Source organism: Ziziphus jujuba, chromosome 12 (genome assembly GCF_031755915.1).
Source record: "Ziziphus jujuba cultivar Dongzao chromosome 12, ASM3175591v1".
Lineage (NCBI taxonomy): Eukaryota > Viridiplantae > Streptophyta > Magnoliopsida > Rosales > Rhamnaceae > Ziziphus > Ziziphus jujuba.
Genome location: NC_083390.1, coordinates 2,144,008 through 2,166,424, shown reverse-complemented (window position 1 = coordinate 2,166,424; position 22,417 = coordinate 2,144,008). Strand labels below are relative to the sequence as shown.

General features: G+C 33.5%; 4 protein-coding genes across 10 annotated transcripts; 1 reads left to right on the top strand and 3 right to left on the bottom strand.

Moving 5' to 3' along the window:
- Positions 1-839: 839 nt before the first annotated feature.
- LOC107428224 (putative disease resistance protein At3g14460) lies at positions 840-2,888 on the bottom strand. The gene is made up of 4 exons (XM_048462709.2): positions 2,610-2,888; positions 2,340-2,479; positions 1,942-2,096; positions 840-1,525 (listed from the first exon to the last, which is right to left on the bottom strand). The coding sequence occupies exons 1-4, from the start codon at positions 2,886-2,888 to the stop codon at positions 840-842; spliced, it is 1,260 nt and encodes a 419-aa protein (XP_048318666.2).
- Positions 2,889-2,927: 39 nt separating this feature from the next.
- LOC132800250 (putative disease resistance RPP13-like protein 1) lies at positions 2,928-4,474 on the bottom strand. Its single transcript, XM_060813515.1, has 3 exons — positions 4,150-4,474; positions 3,739-3,857; positions 2,928-3,461 (listed from the first exon to the last, which is right to left on the bottom strand). The coding sequence occupies exons 1-3, from the start codon at positions 4,472-4,474 to the stop codon at positions 2,928-2,930; spliced, it is 978 nt and encodes a 325-aa protein (XP_060669498.1).
- Positions 4,475-13,164: 8,690 nt separating this feature from the next.
- Positions 13,165-17,880, top strand: LOC112493233 (uncharacterized). Of its 3 annotated transcripts, XR_009635225.1 has the most exons (3): positions 13,172-13,611; positions 14,055-14,177; positions 17,744-17,880. XR_009635225.1 is itself a non-coding variant. In XM_060813587.1 (2 exons), exons 1-2 carry the CDS (start codon positions 13,463-13,465, stop codon positions 14,168-14,170), a joined length of 330 nt encoding a protein of 109 aa, XP_060669570.1. In that variant the 5' UTR covers positions 13,165-13,462; the 3' UTR covers positions 14,171-14,363. The 3 variants fall into 3 exon arrangements, 1 of the variants encoding a protein (XP_060669570.1); XM_060813587.1 differs by lacking the exon at positions 17,744-17,880 and having other exon boundaries at positions 13,165-13,611; positions 13,990-14,363; XR_003057642.3 differs by lacking the exon at positions 17,744-17,880 and having other exon boundaries at positions 13,175-13,611; positions 14,055-14,363.
- On the bottom strand, positions 14,588-20,870 carry LOC107428212 (putative disease resistance RPP13-like protein 1). 5 transcript variants are annotated; one of them, XM_048463127.2, is made up of 4 exons: positions 20,188-20,870; positions 16,696-19,728; positions 15,629-15,796; positions 14,588-15,049 (listed from the first exon to the last, which is right to left on the bottom strand). In XM_048463127.2, exons 1-2 carry the CDS (start codon positions 20,507-20,509, stop codon positions 17,405-17,407), a joined length of 2,646 nt encoding a protein of 881 aa, XP_048319084.2. In that variant the 5' UTR covers positions 20,510-20,870; the 3' UTR covers positions 14,588-15,049; positions 15,629-15,796; positions 16,696-17,404. The 5 variants fall into 5 exon arrangements, with proteins under 5 accessions (XP_048319084.2, XP_060669566.1, XP_060669567.1 ...); XM_060813583.1 differs by having other exon boundaries at positions 16,696-20,869; XM_060813584.1 differs by having other exon boundaries at positions 15,640-15,796; positions 16,696-20,869.
- Positions 20,871-22,417: the final 1,547 nt, after the last annotated feature.

Below are 22,417 nucleotides of genomic sequence, written 5' to 3'. Positions count from 1 at the left end.
CATTTAGAGCTGAAAGTGCTGGGAGGTATTCGATTAATCAATCAGCAGACACTTGGTTAGCACAGATTTCTAAGAGCTCAACGATTTGTATTGGCAAATAACTTGGTACATAACCCGACATACAATAGGTACTTTGTTATAACTATCACTTGTGATGTTACACAAATTCAAAGAAGTTTAAGAAAGTTAGGAAAACCTATCATGGATATTATGGTGAAAACCTCATGATACCAGAGAAAAAGTTACTTTGCCAACTAGGTTGAGAATGCATTCAACCAACAGGAATGGAATGATAGAACTTTTGACATTAGAGAGTCTAAGATGCTGATAAGATTGAGAATGAAGTAATTGAACAACTAAAAAAGATGGCTAAATGAATCAATAAGAAGATTGTGGTGTAGTTTTTTGGGGTTAATGAAATACAAATTTCAACATGCAAACAATTGGAGCAAAGTGTACAATTTTTTAACATTAAAAAAAAAAAAAAAAACAAAAGAAGAGAAAATTCAAGAGAATACAGAGGAGGAAATCCCAATTCAGATTGCAAGACAAAAGTAAAAAAAAAAAAGAAGTAAAATATAATTAAAATAAAAAGGAATAGAACAGGTTAGAGAAGTGAAACAGAAGAAGCAGTGGCTGCTTCTTTGTTTTTGGAATCGGATAGGGAATAGGGAATGCAGAGAAAATATACCAAAACTAGTGCTTGATATATTCAGATAAATAAATAAACAATAAGAAATGATGTTTACAATAGTGAAAAAAAATAAAAATGGTTGAAATACACGAAAGTATATGACGTGCCTATGAGGCATGCATAGAGTGTGATGCAGATAACTCCATTAAATGGGGCAGTAGTCGATCCAAATTCTGGGGATGTGAGAAATGATGTTCCAGTCTTCCCCTTTCTCCCTTCGGCACCTTTCTTCGAGGAGTGGACATCCATCAATTTGAAAATGTTTAAGAGATGTAGACAAACGTTGTTGTGAAAGCTTTTCCAATTGAGGGCACTCTGAGATGCATAGACATTCAAGAGACGTGAATTGTTGAAGTCCCTTTATGTCCAGCATCTTAAGATGTGGAAATTTATGGATACGGATAGAGGAAAGAGTGGAGGGTAGCAAACCCTCCTCCGGAAATAATTCCACACCTCCTCCTCCACATTCGTCACCAATTGAAAAATTCGTAAGAACTTGGAATGCATGAAAATTCCACTTCATTCGCTGTGCTATGAGTTTAGGACAGTTCATAATCCAAAGTCTATTCAGATGAGAGGGTAGACCACCTTCAGGAAATGACTCCGACTCTGGACAATTGGAGATTTGCAAGGTGTTCAAAAATGGGAGGAGGTTCCTCATTTGCTCAGGTAGCTTCTTTAATTTCTTGCTACCTTCAACTCGAAGTCTAGTCAAGTTGGGGGCATGCAATCCGCCTTTAGCGAAAGATACAAAGTTGGGGCAACCGTAAACACTAATATATGATAAAGATGTTAGCATCCCATCCCCATCTAAGGAGACTCCTAGAGATTCTAGATTTTCACAGAAAGAAATAGAGAGGCTGATGAGTTTGGGAAAGAAATCCAAAGGGAAGTATCTAAGTGAATCACAACAATCCCGGATTGTAACTATACGAATGGATGAGCTTTCCGATGAGCGTTGCAATGGAAATTCTAATTTTTTACAATAGTTGATTTCTAGTTCTGTCAAGGTAGTGGGCAGGCATTCAAGAAGGAGTGTAATTGCAGAACAACAATTTTGAATATGCACTTTCTTAAGAAAAGAGGTTTGGCCTTTGTTGATTGCCTCAATCAATGACTCTACACCATTATTTCCTCCGATATGAATTGATTCCGCTTTATGTGGCAATTCCTCTAGTCGTAGTTTTTCACACACGCCTAACTTCAATTCACGAAGAGTCGGTGTCCTTCAACAACAAAGTCCAAACCTGAGAATTCCAGTGATTCAAATGGCTTTGTTACAGAAGAACCAGCAATATTCCTGTAAAACTCAGCACCAACAGTCACCACTTCACTAAGGCCTTCAACAAGCAGAGTTTTGAGGGAGGATAACTGTCCCAGCAATGGCAAACTGTTGCAATATCTACAATTTTTAAGCTTTATAGAAACTATGCAGCAGAATAAATGATCCCCTAACCAATTTGGGAATGAAGCACCTCCATATCTAGAAATGGAAAGCCTTTTCAAGTTTGTGTGAGGCAATAGCTTTTCAAGTCCTTCTCGGTGATGTATCATATGATTTGCATGGCCTCTCTATGATGTATCATAATTTGCTTTGACTTCCCAAAACAAATGCACCCTTTCAAGATATTTCTTGTCCATCAACCTGGCTTCCGATGTATCCGTGGCACTTGCAACATTCTTTAAATTCATAAGGGAAAGTTCTCCGCGCAGATTTGAAAGCTCCCTCAACTCTTCTCTCTTCGTCCCATTATCTTCTCCCACGATGAAAGTGTCTCGGCATTTCTATCAACTTAAAAGAGTGACTGATGTCAAGGTGTCATAAGTTGATGAGATGGTACATATCTTCAGGCAACTCAATGAGTTCATCACACCGTGATAAATTTAATGTTTGTAAATTGTACAACATACTCACAGAGTTTGGCAATCTTTTGATCGAAGTGCAAGAGAGGTCAAGGAAACGAAGATGCTTAAGCTCACCAATTGAATCGCTTAAAAATACGCAACCAGACGATGATAATATTCTTAAACACCTCAACTTCAAAATTACATTATTCACTACTTCATTAGATAAGGTCGGGAATGAATATCCATACAATGTTAAAAGCAAGCGCAAATGAATTGCTTTAGAAGTAGCACCAAATCTCTGTAAGGAAACATCTGGTGCAACAGATACATGATGTACTTTCATCATATTTCCGTTTGAGTTGCCATTTTCAATTATGAAACAATATCACCTCGATACAAATCTGGCTACATCATAAATAAGATCATGCATGACAAAGCAAGATTCTTGTCTACTACTCGATCTTTGAAAAAATGACCTATATACTAACTCATCAAAATATTCATTCCCTATATCTTCCACTCTTTTATTTATGTTTGCTTGCCGCAAAAGATTTTCTGCCATCCACAACAAAACGAGTTCATGCTTCTTGAATTCATAGTCCTTCGGGAATGTTGAACAAAAAGCAAAACATTGCTTTAAATGTGATGGAAGGTAGTTGTAACTTAGCAACAAAACTGGTAGAATTTTGCTTTCTTTATGTGAGAAATCCCAAATCTCACTCTGTAATACTCTTTCCCAGTCGCTGACATCTTCTTTAGAATGCAAGAGGCCTCCAAGTGTTTTTGCCGCTATAGGCAAGCCCTTGCATTTCTTGACAATTCCTCTACCAATTTTCTCTAGGACTTGACAAACACTAGATCCTCTAATTTTGTCAAATGCATGCTTTTGAAATATTTTCCAGCAATCTTCATCTTTCAACTGCTTAAGCAGAAAATGAGTTCAAGTAGTGGCCATGATGTCTACAACTTTATTGCATGATGTTACAATGATCTTGCTTCCATGGGCCCCAAAATTAAAAGGTGTTCTCATTTTCTGCCAATCATTATAATCCTCATTCCACACATCATCTAAAACAATTAAGAATTTTTTTCCCCGTTAGCCCCTCTTTCAACTTAGTTTGAAGCAAATCTAGGTTTGTATAATCATAAGAATGAGAATTAGACATGGTTACTGCACAGAGAACCGTTTTTGTTACCTTACAAATATCACACTCCTCAGAAAGACAAACCCATAATTTGAGGTCAAAGTGCTTCTCAACTGCGTGATCATTGTAAACTAATTGAGCAAGGGTGGTTTTGCCAATGCCACCCATGCCTATTAATGGAATCATAGACACCTATTCCTACCCTCATGATCATCTGTAAGCAACAAATTGCTATGGCCTCCTTATCTCCATCTCTACCAAAGACCTAAGGTTCTTCAATCAATGATGTCGTCGGTTGTCTTGGTGATGGTTTCTCGCCAAAACTCTTATTGGTGAGACCAAGGATATTTATGCTTTTTTCAAAGACTTTAAACCTTCTAAGAATCTCCGCCAGCCTTTTTTTCATATCTTGATTGTATGATCTGCGAGAAATTGAGCTGGAAATGAAGTCGGATAACTTACTTTTTTTGGACTTTCTTGAACCAGAAGCTTCCAAGTCAGATTGCAGAGCATCAGTAGCAATCTGATCTAAGAGATCGTCTGCCTCATAGGAAGCAACTTCTAGCTCGTTCAGCCATTTCTTGACATTTATGTTGGTGATTTGCTTCCCCTCTGCATCATCAAGCACTGCATTAACAACTAATAGTACAATCTTTAATTCGTAGATCAGATCATCACTAATGTTGTTTCCTCGCAGGTAGTCCACCACCTCAGGAGAAGCCAACCTATCAATCGCCGACTGAAACATAGAAGACAAAAGAGCTCCACCCACCAATTCTGCAGCCATGTTTTCTTCAGAATTTGCATAGCAGGAAGTTTAGAGATTGAGAAAGTGATAAAGGTAGCTAATGGTAAATGGGAAAAAGCACTAGCTAAAACTTAGATTTGCTGATGGGAATGGCAGAAACCAAAGCACTTGATTGACCTTAATAAGTCTTCTCTCCAGTTGCTTGCTTGCTTACTTTCCCACAGGACTTCTGGCTTACACGGATTTGGCACATCAAGGGGATATGTTTATGTCAGGATCCGTCCAAGATCCCTCACAGGAACCCTATACAAGCCTTGATCCCAGGGAAACCCTACCGGACCTTCCAATGAAAAACCCGGCAGAACCTCCCCTAAGGGTTGGACTTACCACAATTTTCTTGCACTGAAAACACACTTCTAAATGCACCACCTTATTCCTCCCACTTTACTACAAAATATTACCACAAATTTCAGCACTTCAAATAAATGACAGGGAATCAATATATGATTCAATAAATATGTGTCAAATCAATATACAGAGCATTATACAATACAATTAAGTACGAAATTTCATACAATAAATGATAAAAAAGAAATAATACAAGATAGAAAGGAAGGAAGGAAAAGCCTTTGGAACTTTCAGCAACGAACCAAGATGTCGAGCTCACTCCCAGATGATCAACATCGACTAACCTAAGCCTAGGGGAACAGAATTTAAAAATATGAGATGCTAATCATCTCAGTGAGTAACCCAATCTACTATACAATAATAATAATAATAAAAAGGTAAATAACTTAGTTAATTGATTAATAAGACATGAATAATTAAATAATAGATAGTTAAAAATAATATTTTCCCTCAAAACTCTCACAATTCACTCAGTTAGAAAAGTTCCATTTTTAAAATATTTTCCCAAAACCCAACATTTTATGCCCCAAAAATCTAGAAGATATTTAATCAATAATTTCCATATAAAAGATAATAAATTAATAATCCAAAATTTTTAATGAGAACTAATTATAAAAAAATAAACCTGATGACAAATATTAAATTGGAAATAGAGTATTGTAAACAATTAATACGAAAACACAATAAAATTTACATATACAAAAATGATCCAAGAAATATTTAAATAAATAAAATAAAACCAAATAATTAATAATAGAACTCAATTTAGATTACCAAAACAATTTAATTTATAAAAATACTATTAAAAACATTTTAATTTAAATACGATTTTAAAACTTTAGGATTTGAAATTTATATTAGAAAAATAATACTTGACACACCACACTATATACCAGTGATACCCTACGATACCCAGCATCTCGAGCACTGTCCGGTGGAAAGTTAAAGAGATAAACTTGCATATGGTCGCTTCGGCGTCTCGACAGCACCGCTGCTTAAACAGTCAACCCGGCCATGGAAGAGGGCGGCTTATGGCCAATATCAAACTTGTCTGCCCTCGGTCCAATGACAGCTCACGGGAGACATTATAATTTGCGCGCTCATCCATGTACACAGTACAGAACACCAGTACTGTATGAGTGTGTCTAAAATAAATAACCATATTATTTTAAAAATAACAATTTTTCCAAAACTCACTGTGGGAATCATACTATTTTTCAAATTTACCATCCCATATTTTCCTTTAATATCACCAGCATAAATCCATCGATAATATATAATTTTTCTCATATCATAAAATCAATCAGATAATATTTCAAGTGCATAAATATATATTTTGAGAGCACCATAACTTAAACCAATATTTTTTTTGAAATCTTTAAAATCAAATCATGCCAAAAATATTATTAAAACCACATGAAATTCATATATTCTCAAAATAATATAAACGCATTTGTTATGCATTATAAAATATCAAACTCAACAATAATTAATTAAAAACCTTAAACTATAATTCTTTTAAAATCCCAAATACATTTTTTGTAACAACACATATATTAAAACCATTATAAATTGGCATTATAAAATTAAATGGAAATTCCTTCAAATATTAAACATATATTAAAATTCACATGAAAACTTTCTAATTACACAATATTCCAACAATAAAATTTAACAATTATTAATAAAATTCCATATCCATAAAATTCTTGAAATCAAATTTTTTTTTTTTTAATGCACAAATAATTATAATTCATTCAAATTTGGCATCAAGATTTCAACTATAAATTTACTAAATATTCAACACATAAAACATATTCTTCAAATAACCAATTAACACAAAATATATATATTTTAACATCCCAAAATAATTTTGAACGTACGTCACTCACCTCGAGCACGCAATCCAACCAAGATCCTCCATAGGATCCATTCCACGATCCACATGTGCTCCTAGAACAACAATATTACACAACTCAAATAAATTAATACTTTATTCGGATAAATAATACCGGATATCCAGGGGTTTAACACAAATGATGTCCAAAATTCACAAATAAGGTGTCTATAGAAAGTTAGTGAGACGAGGATCACATTACCGACCTCCATTGACCTCAATTTCGTCGGTGGTGGCCGAAAAATGAATGGAAAGTTCTGGCCAAACACTCTCCTCCACGTATCTCACAAATGGCTTAGAATTTGGGCAAATGGAGGTTATTTTCGGAATCAGGGGGTTGAAATCTAGGGGAAAAGACCGGTCTCACGGTCGGAAACCGCCGAAAAAGGGATCAGCCGGAGGATCGCCGGTCGCCCATTTTGGAAGGCCGATCCCAATGCGTCCGCCAGCCAAATGGCCTGAAAATTCGCCGCCGACGTCGCCTGACCATGGGCTCTCAAGCCCACTGGCTCGTGTTGCCTTCCAGCCATCGAAACCGGCCAAAATGACCGGTCAAAGAGAGAGGGGGAGAGAGTCAAAGGAGAGAGAGAGAGAAGTCACTGTGTGTGTTTTGCTAGTGTTTGTCGAGCTCGGGGAAGAAGAAGGAGAAGGGAAAGAAAGGAAAAGAAAAGACAAAAAAGAGTGTTTTTCCCACGTGGGAAAAAGGGAAGAAAAGAAAGGAAAAAGACAAAAAGAAAAAGAATAAATAAATAAATATTAAAATAATAAAATAATAATATATAAAATAAAGACAAAATAATATAATATAGTATTTTTTTATTGCTGACATATGTCACTTCTAAAATATTACACATGGTGCATCCCACTTGGTGACATGTGGCATAATTATTTATATTTTTAAAAATAATATTAAAATAATATTATATTGGAAAAACTTTATAGTTCCATAACTTTTTAACGAAATGTACAAATCAAGTATGCCGCTAGTCTACGGACTCGTATCGATGGGTACTTCATATCTGTACATGAGTCAAAACTCATATCCCCAAAAATAAAAAGTCAACTCTGACATCCTTGGATAATTTGGACCTCAACTTGTTTTGCTCATAACTTTCAAACCGTAGCTCCATTTTTGATGTGGTACTAGTCTATGAACTCGTGACAATGCATACTTCGTAGCAGTGCTTCGGTCAACATGAAATTCCACTGGGAGCAAAAAGTCAACATTTGACCCCTTCTCGGTCAATAATCGTCAAACCTGGTCAACCTCAATCAAATTTGACAAATTTTCGATGTACTTCAAAACAGGGTGTTACAGTTTATACATGGTTTTATAAATGTTTTAATTTCATTAATTTTTAGTTGCCTTTTGTACAAAAATGCCCTTTATTAGATTGCGTTACAATAGAATGAATAAAATTGATTGGATTTTGGTCAATATGTTGGAAGGTGCTAGACTTCATATCATTTTGTGAATTGATTTTATGTCAATGCAAAATTCTTCTGCTTGTCGATAGGGATGGAGATTCTACAGTTGCTGTTTTGTAAGCGAATAGGGGAGATAGTTTAACTAATGCATATATATATATATATATAGGTGCCTATTCTTTTGGGGCTATATAGGCTTTATTTAAGCCATTTAAGAAAACTGAGAGTGTCTCATTAGTTGGATCATCAATCTTGTATGGTGGATCTAATATAATTTATTGCAGGTTTGGTTTGGCTGCCAATTCCACTTTCTCTGTGCAGTTTTAGAGCATGTTCGTGTATGGTACGTCGTGAAAAAACTTTTAGGCACCTCTTGTTTTGCCATACTTTATTAGTGGCCAACAGTGAGTATACATTTTGCTGGCTTATCATCTAAATAAATACATGTGTGCTATCATTCACCAAAAAAGAAAAAAAATTAGATGTGTGCTATCAAATTTTTTTTTAAAAAAAGTATTACAGGTACTAAAATATTTTTAATTTATTTATCAAGTAATATATATCAAGCTGCTATTGATTAGTATATTAATATAATTTAAATACAAATTATTGAACCTAAATAGAAAAGTGAATTAAAAAATAAATCAATTAAATATAATCATATCATTTGATCAGCAAATTTGATAAGCATTTTGATAAATTTCACATTATTAACTTTTTAATAAGAAAATATGTTATTTTGTGATTCAAAAAAGACAAAAGAATTGAAACTGTTATCTTTTAGAGTTGTTAGCAAGCAAGTCCCTGTGACAAGCTTAATTACCCTTATAGGCTTAGTTTAATCAAATTGCCTTTAAATTTTTTCTTCTCTTTTTGAAAAAATTAATTTTTTATGTTTTTGTAAAAATTAATTTGAAGATTTAAAATTTTTATTAATTTATGTTTTTAATTAATTTTATTTAAACTATATAATAGTTTTTATTTCTTAAAAAAACTATTTAATGTTTTTAATCAAATAAGCTTTTTAATTAAGTGATAATTTGTCAAATATATTTAACTAAATTTATTAAAATGTATTATAATAATCAGATATATTTAACTAAATATATTATAATTCATCAAATATATTTAACTAAAAATGTTTGTCAAATATATAATTTGTTCAAAAAAGCTTATGTAATTAAAATTATCATGTAGTGTTTCCCCCCCCTCCCCCCCAAAAAAAAAAAAAAGAGGGAAAATAATCACATAGTTTAAATACAATTTAATTAAAAATTAAGAAAAAAATGTTTAAAAGTCTTCAAATTAATAAGTGCGAAAAAGGAAAAAAAAAAAAAAGAAACAAAAGGAATTTAAAAATAATTTAACTTTAAAAAAGTGTAAAGGTAAATTTAAACTATGTTGAGGGTGTAAATGATTTTTTAAATTTAAAAGATATTTTTATATATACCTCAAACATCAAGGGTGTAAATGAGGTGTAAATGAAATATTCCTTGTTAGTAAAATGACATGGTTCAACTTAAAGGCTTATGTTTTTCCCCAAAAAAAATAAAAATAAAAATAAAAATAATAATCTTAAAGGCTTAGAAGAGGTTATCAGTGAAGCCATGCATTTAGATGGTGACCCGGCAAGATTTAATGTTGGCTTTTACAAAAGCTTATAAATACATGCTTCATGCCGGAAAAAGATCAGCAGCAACTCGATTGAGAAGCTTCAATTCTCAGTTTACCTCAATTTTGTATTATCTTTCACTTTAATCTCACTTTGTTAAGTTCAATTATCTACGGAGAAAACCAGTTAAGAGCTAACTAACAAGAAGCACATGTAATTACAGCTAATGAGCCAGCTTAGCAATAACAGAAGAGCAAATGAGATGGCAAAATCTAGAATTATTAGTGTTCAGCTGACTTCAACCAAAACCTGTAAATGGTTGTTTTTTCTGTTTAGGAGTCTCTTGGGTGAGATTGATGTGAGGTGAGAGAGGCTGTACAAGGGAACTTTATGGGTTCGACTAGCAGGTTTTCTCTATAAATCTCAAAAAGATCAACAATATCACTACATAAATAAATAAACACAGCATGAATCAAGCTTCTAATCAATTTTTCACCTGATTCCCCACCTCCACCTCCACCTGCATCATGAATTGTAGGGAAAAAAAAAAAAATACCAATTGATGCGTTTCCTTTCATAATAAACGGTGAAAATATATTGCCTGCCTCCAAGTTATGCATGCTATAGTCTTCACTTCATATAACTACACAAATGAAGTCGTCAAATCGATTTGAGGGATGTGAGAAATCTTGTTCCAGTCTTGCATTTTCTCCTTCTGGCGCCTTTCTTTTAAGTGTATGGGATGGTATTCTACATCAACATCAGCTAACAAAACTAATAACAGAAAGAGCTAACAAAAGTCAGATGCTCCTAAGAGCTGCATTCATAAACTAATATCCACCCACCATAAGTTTTGCAGAATCCTTGGTTAACTGTTGAGCAACTGTACATTTGTTGAGACTTATAAATGATGTTTTCATTCCTTTTAATTTTGGGTTTAATTTAGAATTATTTACATTAATATCCCCTAAAATTTTAAAAAATTTACAATTTGCATTCTATATTTAACATTCACTTATCTATATCCTTAAAATTTACAGCTTCTTTTAGGATGGGCAAAATCCAATTCAATCCATTTAAACCGATAAATCCAATTCATTTTTAGCGGTTTGGATTGAATTTTTACATCAGTTGGATTGTATTGGGTTCAAGATATCATAAAGTATTTGGATTGAATTGGTTATTGGATTGGAAGTATAAATCCAATCCAACCCAATCTAACCCAAATAATATATTATATAATTAAAAAATTATATATTTTCTATATATTTTTAAATTTTTATATATTAATTTTTAAATTTTTTTCATTTTTATATGTTTTTTCATGTTTGATTTTATTTTAAAATTAATTAGTGTTATTGGATATTATAGATTGCAATCTTATATTTTATTTTATACTGGATTACTCTAATTATATTTTATGTTTGGATAATTATAATTTATTATTTATATTTTATATTTGAAAATTTTTTAATTTGTAATATATATTTATATACTAGTAAATTTTAAACCGATTAAACAATCCAAACCAAATAGATTATAAATAATTTGATTTGGTTTGAATTTAATATTTTAATATATAAATTAAATTTTATATTAAATAAATCAAAAAATATGAATTGGATTGTATATTATCCAAATTCCAACCAATCCGATACATATTCACCTCTATATTCTTTTGCATTAATACCCTCTTACGTTGATTCCGTCCCATCTTTCACGTTAAGTGGCACGTGACCCATGTGTGCCGTTAACTCAAGGATATAATCGGTATTTCATCATCACCCCTTCCACTTTTTTCAACTTTCTCAATCACCGACTGTCATTTCAAAAATTTTAACACCCACAAAAATAAAAATAAAAGTAATTTGCCTTCCACCATATAGTTCCAGAAGACAGTATTGAAAAGGCATTAATGGTTTGCCTCTCTAATGTATCATGTCCAGGCACCATGAGAAGTTTTTTAGAAGCACACTGATCAGATAAAGCAAACATGAGCAGAAGATATTCTATGCAAAGTGGAAAAGTCATTCTTGCAGCAATAGTAAACGATAATATAAAAGATAAAGAGAATAATTTTTTTTTTTTAATTCTTTATTATTATTTTTTTTCTCTTAGCATTTTTCTGGAAATATATATATATATATATATATATTATTTCTGGGAATTTTCTGGAATTCAAGCTTCATTAGACAGCAACACCGTCGACGACCATTTTTATCGTTGTCAAGCTCCAGTTCGCGTTATGATACACTGCAACCATCAACAAACTCAGCAGCTGACGCTCACTCCGGTCGTCTAACTTTGCAGCCCGTCCACCGTCGGAATCTCCCTCACGCGCCGATCAAAGTTCCGCCCAGATTTCGGTTTAGTTCCACGCAGTCGTCGTTCAGTCCACCGCCGGTACCAATCCATTCAAAAGCCATTGGTCTCCACTGTCATTCAACTCCGCTGGTCATTCTTCGCTTGCAGCTCGCCCACGCGTCGTCCAAAGTCCCTTTGTCTTTTCCGTTTTGGGTGGTCGTGGACTGTCAAGAACATATCAGAAAAGTGAAGCCCCTGGTCATAAATTTCATCAAAACCAATGATAAAAGAATTTCATGCAATACCCAGATGACCAAATATCTATTCCTCATTAGCAATTTTAAAGATTCAGAAACCCCAAAACAAAAAAAAAAAAGAAAAAAAACAGAAAAAGGGAAAGATGGTGGATTTCAGAGATGCATGTTAAAATTGAGAAGCAAAATTAAAGGTGAAAAAAATTATCCATATTTGCTTTATTTTGTCCATACTATACTATAGCCATAGTTGGGAAAAGTTATCCATGTTGGAGTTTTGATTTATTTATTTTGAAATTTCCTGGCAGAAGTTATCCCTGTTTAGAGTTTTTTAATTTTTTTTTCTTTTCAAATTTTCGATTCTACCCTTACATTAAGGGTCCATGTGCGAATCACATGACAACGTGGAAATGTGGAAAAAATTAAAGTTAGGGAGCATTGGTAAAAAAATAAAATAAAAAAATAAATTTAAATGATTTAAATGATGAATGTGAAATACAAAAGCGAATTGTAAATTTCCTGAAAGTGAGGATATTGATGTAAAAAATCCTTTAATTTCTAAATATATTGATCATGAAAATGAAACTATACCAAATATGTCAAATGCAGCTTATGATCATTGTTTGAATTGCACGAGTGAATTGCATAAAATAATATGAAACAACTTCAAGCAATGTTAACGGCTCTGATCTAATTGATTTTTTAACAAAATTTTATCTTATAATTACTCATAGCCAATAAATGAGAAACTGAAAAAAATAACTAAATAAATAAAATAAAATAAAAAATATATATTCTCATTACCATTCAAAACATTGTGGGCCAATTCCCACTCCATGGTCTGCGTAAACAGGGTTTTGGAGGACATGGCCAGCTTAGCCAGGTCTTCAAAGTCCACGGGCTCTAGGATTCTTGGAGACCCATTTGAGGTAGCTCGAAGGAAGGGTCCCAACTACCTACTTCCTAGCATTCTTCCTTTGTATTTTACTATTTCTTTCCAATGTCTATGTCTTTGTCTCTAGCTGCTTTGGGATTGTTGCTGTTACTGAGACCGGTGGTTTGGAAGAAGAAGAAAAAGAAAAAAGAAGGGGTTTTGGGTTTGAAAGAGCACTTGGTGAGTGAAAATGGTGAGGAATGGAAGAGAACAGACATGGATGTGGAAGGATGAAGAAGATAGAGAAGAAGAAGAAGAAGAAGAAGCAAGGATTTCCGGAATGAAGTTCAAGGCTGAAATGTATCCTCGTTTCCAAGGCAGAACTCTCAGACGTCTAAGGTTAAGCATTTTCTTTGTGATCCACAGTTGTGTTTTGAGAGTGTCTAAGCAAAAAGGAAATCTCCCTCTAGGATATGGTAATATGGTAATATGGTAATTTGATTGAAAGAGGAAAAAAAAAAAAAAAAAAAAAAAAGCAGAAGAAGAAGAAAAGTTTCAAACTTTAGAATCTATACAAAGTCTTTCACAATGTTTTTGTCATATTGGTTTTGAAACTTATATTGGTGTTCTTGCTGCATATACAAAACGCGTATAACAAATATGGTTGTCTATTATTTATTGTTTGAAAATAAACAACCTTTTAGCAATTTATCACTTTTAGGTTGAAGGCTTTGAGAAACTTATTATGATGGATTTTTAAATTTTATTAATTTTCAGACATTTCTGGCAAGTGCTACTTAGTTACCTTGCTCTGTATGTGTGTGTGTCTCTCTCTATCTCAGTACTTCTTTATGATGGTCAATTTGAAGAATTATCAGCCAGGGTTTTGATGCTGAGATCTGCATTAAACTCAGATTATCATCTTACTTTGCCTATATTTGTTCATCCAATGCCATAATATTGAGGTGAGTCTTCTTGCTACTTTGAATGCATACCATGTAGTGTATTACATTGTAGCTTTGATGGAAGAATGCATACCAGACTTTGAAAGGCATGGCGTTTATACATATATTTAAGCATGGTATTTTGGATGCCTTTATACTTTCCGTATTTTATATAATAGGGTATGATACCTGTTTTTGATTTATTCATTTTGCAAGTGTGTGCTGGCTTGTCTAAACGCTCTTATTCAAGTAAAACCTAACCTGCCATTTTAATGCAGTACTAACTTAGAATTTATTTACTCCATATACTTGGATCCATAAGTTGAGAAAACGATAAATATGGATAGAGAAATTAATACAGAGGATTGCTTTAATTCAATTTTAATCATTCAACAAAAGTTTGATTAGCAGGTTTTCTCCAGTAAGACCTATGCAGCAAAATTAGTGTTGAATTGAACCCTATCAGATTACATAAAATTGTACTATGAAAACAAAAACAAGAAAATGAAAAAGAACATACCAAACCTACAACTAAAAGATATGCTTAGCACAAAACTTTTTTGCAATTACAATGCTCTGTATTTTTAAGTGCTAGCACACCTGTTTCAGTATCAATTCTATCATGGCCAAATAAGGAAGTCAGACTCCTAGGAGACAGACTATTACCTTGGAATTTGATAGAAAAATTTAGTTGGGATATGAGAAATTTCCAGTGAAGTTTGTATGTAACATACTATGTTTATATCTTCATATGCTTGAAAGTTTAGACATCTACATGCATGGAAAGGAAAAAGGAATTAGAAAGAAGTATGTGGAACCAAAGCACATGCAACCCCATTTGCTTTTTTCTTTGATTCAGCCTAAAAGTCGACAATTTCTCCTATACTGTAACTCTGCAATACAGCAAAAGATATATTATAGATGAAGGATCAACATGAATATTCAAGCATATATCAAAAAGTAACTAAAAACCCATTCAATTCATTCAAAAGAAGAAAGGACAACATTCATTGAAACCCCAAATGCATTAAACTGTAATTAAAATGGAGATAAAAAGACAAACACACAAGACCTAAAACTAGGAGATGCTTAATAGAATGAAGATATAAGAGTAGAAGCTGTAGAGAAGCAATATGAGTATGAGAGAGATTGCAAATATTATGTCACATTAAGGCTTCAATATTATATTATCAGCAGTTGAAATGACCTAGTATATACCCAAAGATCCTTTGGTTCTACTAACACAGAATTTATGTACTCCATATAATTGGATCCTTAAGTAGTTTAAATGCATAAATATGTGTAGGGAAAGTAATACAGAGGATTGCTCCAATTTTGATTCAACGGAACTTTGGTTTGTAGGCTTTTTCTAAATCTTTTAAAAAGATTAACAATATCTCTAAAATCTAAATAATATTAACATGAGTATACATTAAAAAAAAAAAAAATCAATCTTTTTATTAGTTATTCACCTGCACATCACCTTGTAGGAAAGGATCCAGCCACTACAGTCCTCAAACCAAATAATTGTATCCTCAGCATTAACTGAAAACATAACTAGTTTATGTGCAGCACTCATTGAATCTCAGGAGAAGAAAGTGTAAACAACAGAGAAACGACCCAATGTACAGCAGACAGACCTGAACCACAAAACTTGTGTTGAGTTGAAACCTACCAGATACATTAAATTTAAGAAGAAAAAGAACAAGAACATACATATATATATATATATATATATATGAAACCTACAATTAAGATATGCTTTTAGTAATGAAAATATATTGTGGAAATACTTTCCATTAACATTAGTAAATGGAAACTATTACCAACTACATAAATATCAAACTAATGATCCCTAAGAAGATTTCCCACAGGTCCAAGTACTACTAACATTTAACAAAAGTTCAATGCTACTAAGAATTGCATGCACAACAAGTTTAAACCCGTGAATATGTCTAGCATTAACAGCTAGATGACTTCTAAGTCAATTAATCAATCAACAAAAGCTCAGTTAGTAGACTGTGTCCAGATTTTTTGAACATCAGCAATCTCTATAAGCAAATAATTGAATACATAGTTGACCAAATTTTTGAAAAAATGTTAAGAAAGTTGGAAAACCTTTCATGGAAAATAAAGTGAAAATATCAGTAATATTAGAGGAAAAATGGACTTTCACAACTGAATACTCAAGAAACAAGCAAGTGAAGCAACAAATTGTTAATTTGTTAAAACTAAATCCTTATTGTTGTTGAAGAATTTCAATCTCTACCCTTCTAATATCTTTTTTATTTTTATTTTAAAAAAATAAAAATTATAGATGGGAAAAACCGATATCTGAACCAGAAGCAATGACTAGTTCTATTTATGGGATTGGAGAGAGAATGAGAATTTGCACTGCTGAGGGTAAAAGTCTTTGTAATTACGGAATAAAACGATTCTGAACACAACTATAGAAAAAACTAGGAATATATACATTAGAGACAATAAATAAAGCAGGGAGATAGAATAATAATTTGGTTTGTTCCAATATGTTACCAACCTCCGACCGCTTGCAATAGTGTGGCACTCTTTCATTTGACTCCTCAAATTTAGTCGTCATCGATTTCAATTACACGGATTTCAGAAATTTTCTCCTTCTGGCACCTTTGTTTGAGGATAGGACATTCAGAAATAGATAAAGAAGTAAGAGAGGTAGGCAGCCCCTCTTCGGGCAACTTGTATAATTGAGGACAATGTTGGATAATGAGGGTTGTAAGAGAGGTGAGTTGTTGAAGCCCCTTTATGTCCAGTCTGTTAAGACTTTTCAGTCCAAATATATGAAGACAGGTAAGATTCCGAGGTAGCAATCCCTCCTCAGGAAACGATTCCACACCTGAACCTTCATGATCTTCAATTGCAAAACGTGTAAGAGCTTGGAGTGTTTGCAAATTCCACTTCATTCTCCCAGCAATGAGTTTAGAGCACTTTCTAACATCAAGTCTGCTTAGATTAGAGGGCAGACCGCCTTCAGGAAATGACTCCAGCTCTGGACAGTCAGATATGTAAAATTCTTGCAAAGATGGAAGCAAGTTATGCATTTGTTCAGGTAGCATTTTTAGTTTCTTGCAACCTTTAACTCCAAAACTAATCAGATTGGGGGCAGGCAACCCTCCTTTTGGAAAAGATATGAAATTGAGGCCACCAATTGTCAGAGTTGTTAGGTTCTGGCATAACTGCCCATCAGATATGGTGAGAGATTCTAAATTTTTTCACCCTTTAATAACAAGATCCTTGAGGCTGGGAATGAAATCCAGAGGAAAGAATTTAAGTGAGCCAGAACAACCAAAACTATTAATTATAAAAACCTTTTGAATGGATGATGTTTTGAGCGAGTGGTGCATTGGGAATTCTAATTTCTCACAAAAGTAGAGTACTAGTTCTTTCAAGGTTGTTGGCAAACATGCAGAAGGAAATGTAACTAGGGATGAACAATTGTGAATACCCAGATGTTGAAGATGATGGCGAGTCTGGCTTTTCCTTAATATATCTGTAAACAATTCTATACCATGACTTCCTCCAATTGTAAACCATTCCACTGTTTGTGGCAGTTCCTGTAGCTGTAACTTTTCACACTCGCCTAACTCAACCTTACGGATTGCCGGAGTGCTTGGGAGTGACGGAACAAGAACCTTCCCAAAAATTCTAAGCTCTGTTAGACGAGGAAGGCTGCGAGGCCAATCAACATTCATCAACCTATGGCATTCTCTTATTTCTAGTTCTTGGAGCTGAGGGAAGACTTCTCCATCTTCAACTTCAATCGACGACCATTCTTCCCAGTTTGACATTTTACTGAAGCTTAAGAATTTCAATGATGCAAATGGCTTTCTTTCAGAAGAACCATAGAACTCAGCACCCACACTTACCACTCCACTGAGTTGTTCAATGTAAAGAGTTTTGAGGGAGGGCAACTGTCCAAGTGGTGGTAAACAGTTGCAATATTTGCAATTGCTAAGCATTATAAATACTATGTTGCAGAAAGAATGGTTCCCCAACCAATTTGGGAATGTTGTACCTCCATATCCATAAACGGAAAGCCTTTTCAATTTCGTATGAGGGGATAGATTTTCAAGTACTTCTCTGTCATGCTTTGAATCATTAGTATCATCTTTCCATGCCAAATCCAATTCTTCAAGATACTTCTTGTCCATCAACTTGGCTTCCAATGCATCCTTGGCCCTTGAAACATTATTTAATTTAAGAAGGGAAAGTCTTCCATGAAGATCTTGAAGCTCCCTCAACTCTCCTATCTTGGCTGCATTATCTCTTCCCACAACGAAAGTACTCAACGTTTGGAGACTTTTCAATTTACTTACATGTCTTGGCATCTTCTCTAGTTTACCACACCATCTAATATCAAGAAGTCGTAAGTTAATGAGATGATGAATATCTTTAGGTAACTCAATGAGGTTACTACAGCTTGATAACTTCAAAGTTTGCAAATTATATAACATACAAACAGATTCAGGCAAGCTTTCGATTGAAGTGCCAGAGAGGTCAAGGTGGCGAAGATGCTTTTGTTCGCCAATTGATTCAGGCAATTTCTTCAATTTTCTACAACCAGACAAGGATAATATTCTCAAACACTTCAACTTCAAGATTACATGATTCACTACTTCACCGGATATGTAGTCAAATGAAAATGTATGTGTTGGTAAAAGGGTACGCAAATAAGCTGCTTCAAAAATAGAATCGAATCTTGCCATGGGAGTTGACCTTCTAATAGCCAGATGGCGCACCTTCACCATCAGAGCTTCCTCTGAGTTGCCATCTGCTAATGTCACACAGTAATTCCTGGATACATATTTAGCTAAATCATGAATAAGATCATGCATGAAGAAGCAAGACTCTATTTCATTACTTGATCTTTGAAAAAATGACCTTGACACTAACTCATTAAAATATTCATCACCAACATCTTCCATTCTCTTATTTCTTTTTGATTGCTGCACAAAGTTTTCTGCCATCCACAATAAAACCAGTTCATGCTTTTGAAATCTGTAGTCCTTGGGGAATATTGAACAAAAAGCAAAACATCCCTTTAGGTGTGAGGGAAGATAGTGGTAACTTAACCTCAAAGCCGGTAGAATATTGCTCTCATTATCCGACAGATCCCAGATCTCACTTTCTGATATTCTTTCCCATTTCTCAACATTTACTGTTGAGCGCAAGAGGCCTCCAAGTGTTTTTGCAGCTAAAGGCAAACCCTTGCACTTCTTGACAATTTTTCTGCCAATTATTTCCAGTGTTGGATGTGCAGTAAAATTTTCATTGGGAAATACATGCTTTTGAAATAGTTTCCAGCAATATTCATCTTTTAAGTGTTCAAGATTCTGAGTAGGAACAGTTCTCATTATTTGTGCAACACTTTCATTGCGTGTTGTTACAAGAATCTTGCTTCCTTGAGCCCCATTTTTAAAAGGTTTACACATGTTCTCCCACTTAACATAATTCTCATTCCACACATCATCCAAAACAATCAAGAATTTCTTCCCCGCTAACAACTCTTTCAACTTGATTTGAAGCGAATCCAAGTCTGCGTTATCATAAGATTCAGAATTAGCTACTGCACTGAGGATTGTTTTTGTTACTTTATAAATATCAAACTCCTCAGAAACACAAACCCATGATTTGAGCTCAAAGTGCTCCTTAACTTGGTCATGGTTGTATACTAATTGAGCAAGGGTGGTTTTGCCAACCCCACCCATACCTTTTATTGGAATCACACCTATCTTATTGCCACCACCACCATCTGTTAGCAACAACTTGATTGTGGCCTCCTTATCCCCATCTCTACCGAAGACCTCAGCTTCTTCAATCAAAGATGTTGTTGGTGGTCTTGGTAATGGTTTCTCACCAACACCGGTGTTGAGACCAAGCACATATATTCGTTCTTCTAGAAATTTCAACCTTTTAAGAATCTTCTCCAGCTTGTTCTTCGTTTTTCGATCATATATATTAAGTGAACTGGAAAAGAAGTTTATTATTGACTTACTTGAGTTGGAAGTTCCTGATCCAGCTTCCAACTTAGATTGCAAAACATCAGTTGTAATCTCATCCAAAAGATCATCTGCATCATATGAAGCATCTTCAAGCTCGTCCAACCACTGCTTGACATTTGGATTGGTGATCTGCTTGTCCTCAGCATCATCGAGCACTGCATTAACAGCTGATAATACAGTTTTCAAATTGTTGATGAGCTCATCGTTGAGTTTTTTTCCTCGAAGGTAGTCCACTACATCTTGAGAAGCCAGCCTATCAAACACCACCTGAAGGGTAGCAGAGAGGAAGGCTCCACCCACCAATGAAGCAGCCATGTTCTCTTCAGAATGAATTTGCAGAACAGGGATAGAATGAAAACAGAAATCTAATTGGAATGGAAAGAACCAGTATTTCACTCTATTAGTTTTGTAATTGCGTGTCTACTTATCAAGTCTTTCTTTTCTTGCCGTGTCTTATGGTTACGTATCAACTAATAGTAGATGCTCTTTGGATTTCATTGATTGGTCGGTCATTGTGATGGACCAATAGACTTGATAAAATAATAAAGAAACACAATTACTATAAAGAAACTTCGAGCTGTTTGTTGATGCGAAATAAAGTTTTTAGTTTGTGTTTTCTTCTCTATTTTCTCTGTTTCGTACGGCTGCTTCAAAGAAGATGATATTTGATGATAACCATTACCCACTTATTTGCTGTCTTTTGTTCAATGGTTTGTTTTTTTTTTTTTTTTTTTTTTCGCTTTTAACGTGGTCGTCACATGAAACTATTAGTATACTGTCCAAGAGGGAGAAAATATGTATATATACATTGTAAATTGACCATTTTCATTCCATTTTGATTTTTTTCTAATGTATCCTTATTTTATAAAATTTAAATATCATGACTGGATAATTATTATATATATATATATTTAGTTCATATCTCTTTGTCACAATTTAATTGATTATAACCACAAATGATAATCTTTTAAAAAATAATAAAAATATGTATATATATATATATATGTATATTCCGTCATATAGTAAATACCTTTTGGCAAGGCATGAGAAGAGCTGCAATAAAGAGCATCGGAAATGCTTTACATCAGTATAACAGATATTGCAAACATTATGTAACATTAGGTCTTCTCCTTTCAATCTTTGGCAGCTCTGAGAATAGGTCATGAATGAATGCTTAAAGAAGCAAGAGCGGTAGGCAGACCTGTTTTCTTTCATTCTCTGTTTTCTTCCTTCTTTAACTTGATCATGCATCCACAAAAAAGCAGAGAAAGGACTATTAATGTACATCAAAAGTTTAAGGATGCCTACATAATTTGGTACTGATAAATCCAAAAGTTGCTTCGTAATATTTTTTTTAAAATACAAAAATGCATAACCTAATAAACTAAAAATTAAATATTGTATTTGAGTTATTAATGTATTAAATTACAAATGAAAATTTTCTCAATGTCTCAATGAATATGTAGCAAAACCTAGTCATTATATAAAAAGTAATTCAATTAATTATAAATATAGCAGTAATATGGATTAGATATGAAAATAATTAAAAAAAAAATCTTTCTTTAAAGAGACAATGTCTAGGATGTCAATGAAAACTCTTAACACATTAATAGTAGAATGTATATAGCTACAAAAGCACCAGTTACTGATTCCTCACACTTTTGAAAAATTAAAAATGTTCCTTTTAAGCTTTTATTGGATTTTCTAATATTTGTTGCAACAATTATTTGATCACAAAAAAATATTCGAGTATTTTAAATTATGCAACAGGAACAACAATTGATTTTGATGTCTCATTGAATATCTATAAAACCTATTCGTTGTACTGAATTTCCAAATTTGTTATAAAGGATTGAATTTAAATTTAATGGAATGAGGTTCTATATCTAACCTCAAAATCTATTAAATCAGTAAAAATGCATTAACAACTTTATACAACTTGATCCTTGTCTATGCTATGAGTGTATAGAGATATCTCAGTAAACCCATACAAACACATGTGAAAATGATCAGGGAATAGAAAAGAAATTAGAAAGAAAAATGTGGAACCAAACAGATGTCATTCCATTATATTTTCACCCTTGATTCAGCAAACAGGGCACAATTTCTCCAATAGTGCGACACACAAAATTAGATGAGGATCAACAACCATATTTTATTATAACTAAAATTAATTCATTCACATAAACCGTACGAGTGTCCTGGATATCAAAAAAAGAAAGT

What these genes read in the sequence shown, in the direction of transcription:
- LOC107428224 (XM_048462709.2), bottom strand. Translation starts at nt 2,888, where the DNA reads ATGATGAAAGTACATCATGTATCTGTTGCACCAGATGTTTCCTTACAG. An exon ending in TCAAAAGATTGCCAAACTCT is followed by an intron (nt 2,480 to 2,609) that starts GTGAGTATGTTG and finishes TTAAGTTGATAG; the next exon opens with AAATGCCGAGACACTTTCAT. An exon ending in ACGGATACATCGGAAGCCAG is followed by an intron (nt 2,097 to 2,339) that starts GTTGATGGACAA and finishes TAAAAATTGTAG; the next exon opens with ATATTGCAACAGTTTGCCAT.
- LOC132800250 (XM_060813515.1), bottom strand. Translation starts at nt 4,474, where the DNA reads ATGGCTGCAGAATTGGTGGGTGGAGCTCTTTTGTCTTCTATGTTTCAG. An exon ending in TTCAAGAAAGTCCAAAAAAA is followed by an intron (nt 3,858 to 4,149) that starts GTAAGTTATCCG and finishes TTCCATTAATAG; the next exon opens with GCATGGGTGGCATTGGCAAA. An exon ending in AGGAGTGTGATATTTGTAAG is followed by an intron (nt 3,462 to 3,738) that starts GTAACAAAAACG and finishes CTGCTTAAGCAG; the next exon opens with TTGAAAGATGAAGATTGCTG.
- LOC112493233 (XM_060813587.1), top strand. Translation starts at nt 13,463, where the DNA reads ATGGTGAGGAATGGAAGAGAACAGACATGGATGTGGAAGGATGAAGAA. An exon ending in AGAACTCTCAGACGTCTAAG is followed by an intron (nt 13,612 to 13,989) that starts GTTAAGCATTTT and finishes ATTAATTTTCAG; the next exon opens with ACATTTCTGGCAAGTGCTAC.
- LOC107428212 (XM_060813583.1), bottom strand. Translation starts at nt 20,509, where the DNA reads ATGGCTGCTTCATTGGTGGGTGGAGCCTTCCTCTCTGCTACCCTTCAG.